The 4,009-nt window shown below is 49.4% G+C and overlaps 1 protein-coding gene across 4 annotated transcripts in view; it reads right to left on the bottom strand.

Moving 5' to 3' along the window:
* Positions 1-3,103, bottom strand: part of zeb2a (zinc finger E-box binding homeobox 2a) — a 61,401-nt gene extending 58,298 nt beyond the window's left edge. For 2 of the 4 annotated variants that reach the window (XM_072397604.1, XM_072397601.1), the window contains exon 1: positions 1,964-2,697. In XM_072397604.1, coding sequence (XP_072253705.1) covers positions 1,964-2,036 — 73 coding nt within the window. In that variant the 5' untranslated portion in view covers positions 2,037-2,697. Of the gene's footprint in view, positions 1-1,963; positions 2,698-2,935 lie in introns of those variants that run through there. The other 2 variants (XM_072397603.1, XM_072397602.1) reach the window with 2 other exon arrangements.
* Positions 3,104-4,009: the final 906 nt, after the last annotated feature.

A 4,009-nucleotide genomic window follows, 5' to 3' on the forward strand; every position in this document is an offset into this window, starting at 1 on the left:
CCTCAGAGTCAGAGTCCTGCAGAGTCAGAGTCCTCAGAGTCAGAGTCCTGCAGAGTCAGAGTCCTCAGAGTCAGAGTCCTGAGAGTCAGAGTCCTCAGAGTCAGAGTCCTGCAGAGTCAGAGTCCTCAGAGTCCAGGCAGAACTCGTCAGTGCTGAAACACAGCTTCTCCTGACTCTCAGTAAATTCTTTAGTCCTCCAGCTCTGATTTATTTCTTCTCAGTGTATCAGTCCAGGAAGTCCTGTTTTTATTTTAGTTTATTTTTTTCAGTTTTGTCCAAGAGGGACCTGTCAGTAGCACAGAACTCTGCATCAAACACCCAAAATTATGGCTCAGTATCCTCAGAGCCACACCAACAGCTGCAGTACCAGAACAAAAGGAAGGAGCAACTTGTTCATGGTGACAGAACCAAGGTTCCAGTTTCATCTAAAACAACCCAATTCAGCTTCAGTTTCAGGTCCGCATATGGACCTCTGGGTCATAAAATCTTACAGTTGCACTGCAGGCGAACACAAAGACAGCCGATATCTCCCGTCTTTATCAGGGTTTCCATCGGCAGAAAGAGGAATTCATCAAAAAGCTGTGATAGAAACTGACACTGAAACACACAACCAGGCCGACACACATCTCTAAAAGCTCAGAACAAACAAAAACACTGAGTCATTTCCATGTAAATATGTTGTAATGGAACATGTGACACATCAGCACACATATTCTAATAAACACGGCCCACGTGATGATAAAACCCATGGATCTGATCTGACCTCATTATTCAAAAATCTGACCTGAGACCCAAAAGGCCCAAAAGCAGTCCTGACAGACAGGCCTGGGCCCTGTGGTTCTGCTCCTGATCTGAACTTCAGCTCAGAGCGTTCAGCCTCATTCAAACTCACTTTAACTCCAGTTGGTCCTGAAGCAGCAGATTCCTTCAGTTCAAACAAGACTTCCTCTTTTCCAACCTGATCAGAAACTGTCTGACAGAAGCCAGATCAGAAACAGCTGCAATTTCACAGCTGGATGCGACACACACACAGAGGTGGGAGGGGGGCAGGATCCTGTATTACCCCCCCAAGCACCGCCTTCGTCCACCAACAACAGCCGGAGAGACACGGAGCCGCATCCTGAGTCGAGCCGGCCGAGGACACGCGCACACAAAGTACCGCCAAACTAAATAACATTTAAATTCACTATTTCAAACTTTTATCTCACTGATAAAATCAATTCAATTTCATTCAAATTAATTACAATTTATCAGATACAATTCAATAACAAATTTGCCTGTTTTTGTTTTGAAAATTGAATTGAAATTTAAATGTCGAATTTTACCTTAAAAAGAAATCAGTCGAATCTGTTCTGGGCCTCAAATATGAATAAATAAAAACCGGCAAAACAAAATTAATGTTTCTATTTAAAGATGTGAAGACAGGACGAGCTGTTATTTTTATTAAAGGGATTTTTCTTCTGACTGCAGCCTGTGTGAGTGTGTGTGAGCGTGCGTGTGAGCGTTGCTCTCTCGGCTGTTAAAACAGATTTCTGCAGCAAACATAAATGTTGAATAAAGACATAAACCCGAGCAGAACATCCTTCCTGCTGTCCCTTTGATTTTAAACTAAAAGTGAATTTCAGTTTGCATGACGTGGGAGTAGAAAACGGACCGAACTTCAGGAAAAAGCAGAAAAATAAATGAATTACAAATAAAAGTGGAAGCAATTTCTGATTCTTAAAGCGACTCCGTGTCTGTTTGAACTTTTGGTAACAAAGCGCCGCGCGGAGCCTCGGACCTGCACGCGGAGCTGAGTGAAAAACAGTTTTCCTGGCTCCACCCGGCGGGTTTCCGCAGATCCGGGCTCCATCACACAGCGGCCCGCGGAGGCTCGGTCCCGTTAGAAACTTTGCGTGGCCGTGCGGGGAGGCACGGAGTCTGCGGGAGTAGTTGCGGGTTGTGTGTGTGAGCGCAGTCTTACCGTTCTTCCTCCGGGGGTTGGCCTGTTTGCGCCTCTTGCAACGGGGACCCTCCGCCATGATCTCCTGCTTCATTAAAAAGTCGCTCCCCTCCGCATGGGCTCCTCAATCCGGTTCCACGGCGCTGCTCCTCCCGCTACTGACAATAGCACACACAGTAAATCCCAGACCTGGTCCTCCACCCGAACCCGGTCCCAGCACCCCGAGACACTCTGTCACACCGGAACCACACACACCACAACTCTCTACACTTTGCGATAAGTTTTCAGGAGTTTGTTTAGTTGGAGAGCGTCACCGAGCGCACCGCCGCCCCGCGTCCCCGTCCGCCTGATCTCTGATGTGAGGAGCGTCTTTGCTGCTCTAACAGAGGAGGAGGGGACACACACGCACACGCACACATACACACTGCACTGCGCTCCCTCCTCTTGACGGAGCCTCCTCCAGCTCCTCACTCAACAATAAACTTGTTGATTTGTGAAAGAAAAGACGGACAAGGCCTCATCAATCACCTTCAATATGTATCAATATCAGATGATCTGCGCGCGCGGTTTTACATAATGTGAACATTCAGGCCTACACTTGTACACTCATGTGCGCAAGTCAATAAAAACGTTCCAAATTAAAGCTTTCATTTCTTCTTCGCTCAAATGACAATCCGGCCGCCTGAGTCCGCTTCCCGTCCCGCCGCCTGAGCCGCAGACCGGCGTCGGTCCTCCGCTGGGCTCCGGCTGAGGGAGCGCGGAGAGACCTGATGCTACCCGGCCCGCCTGCATGCCCCTACACGCTGCGTCCGCCTCTATCCATCCATCCATCCATCCATCCATCCATCTCACACCTTGAGGCAGGTGCGCGCGCCTCCCTTCTCACCTGTTCGCGCAGGTAGAGCGGCACAGGTGAGTGCGACGCTTTGATTGGCTGCGGAGAGAAAATAAGCAGAGGAAGAGGTGCAGAGAGGAAGAAGAGAGGAGTCTTACCCGAGAGATTCGTGGAGGAGAAGAAGCAAAGAAAAATCGGAAAGAAAAAGTCCCGCTGGTGCCGCCCGTCCTCCCCCCAACCCCAAATATTCAGACCCGGAGTCCCGGCGGGTCCCGGTCCGGCCGGGTCGCAGCGGGTCCGGTGCAGGAGCAGCTCAGAGTCCGGTCCGGGCGGAGGGACTGATCCAGTTTGTGTGCCGCCTCCCGCCGCCTGTCACCGTTTTTTTTTCCTACAACATAAACAGGCTCGAGAGCTGCACGGCGGCACGCGCCACCTATCTTCACACGAAGGGATAATTGAGAGGACCCCCCCCCCCCCACACACACACACACACACACGCGCGCGCGCACCCGCCAACACGCACTCCTGATCCGGGTCAGTCTTTGTTCGGCTCTTGCAGTTAATGCGGCCCGCGCGCTGCTCTCTGTAACTAAAGGCTGCACCTGATTGGCTCACAGGTAGATTCACCTGAACAGATCTCTGCTCGGCAGCACGTGCTGCCCTGGGGCGATCAGGAGCCGTTACTCAGACAGAACCTTTAGAAATATCAAATATGTTGATGAAAATATTTCTGATTTAAAAATACAAAAGAGAAAAAAGAAAATAAATTCGATAAAACTAATCATAGAAAAATAAAAATGAAATGATATTTGATGTTGAAATAAATAAGATCATCATGTGAACAACGGGACATTAAAAGTTGATTCAAACAGCTCCTAAATCAGGTGTCAGCAGGTCAGAAACCTTTCATCTGAACTCCCCTGGGGTCACATGGTGTCACCTGAGCTTCAGCAGCCAATCAGGAGCCTTCAGCCGTGTCCTCTGATCTTATATCTTCTCACTGCATATTTTAGTGGAGAAATTCATCTATCAAACCAGAAATGATTCCTACGCAGTGACCTCAGTGACCTTGCAGGTGATGGAGCTGACCTGAGATCTGAGCGGTTTCAGACCTGGGTGCTTCTGTCTGACAGCTTCCTGTGGAGTCGGCCCGCTGTGTGACCCACCCTGGATCAGAACTGTCTCCAGAATGAGTGTAATCAGTGTGACAGATCAGGGACCGGGTTCAAAGG

Source organism: Leuresthes tenuis, unplaced genomic scaffold (assembly GCF_036924035.1).
Source record: "Leuresthes tenuis unplaced genomic scaffold, fLeuTen1.0.hap1 SCAF_12, whole genome shotgun sequence".
NCBI lineage: Eukaryota > Metazoa > Chordata > Actinopteri > Atheriniformes > Atherinopsidae > Leuresthes > Leuresthes tenuis.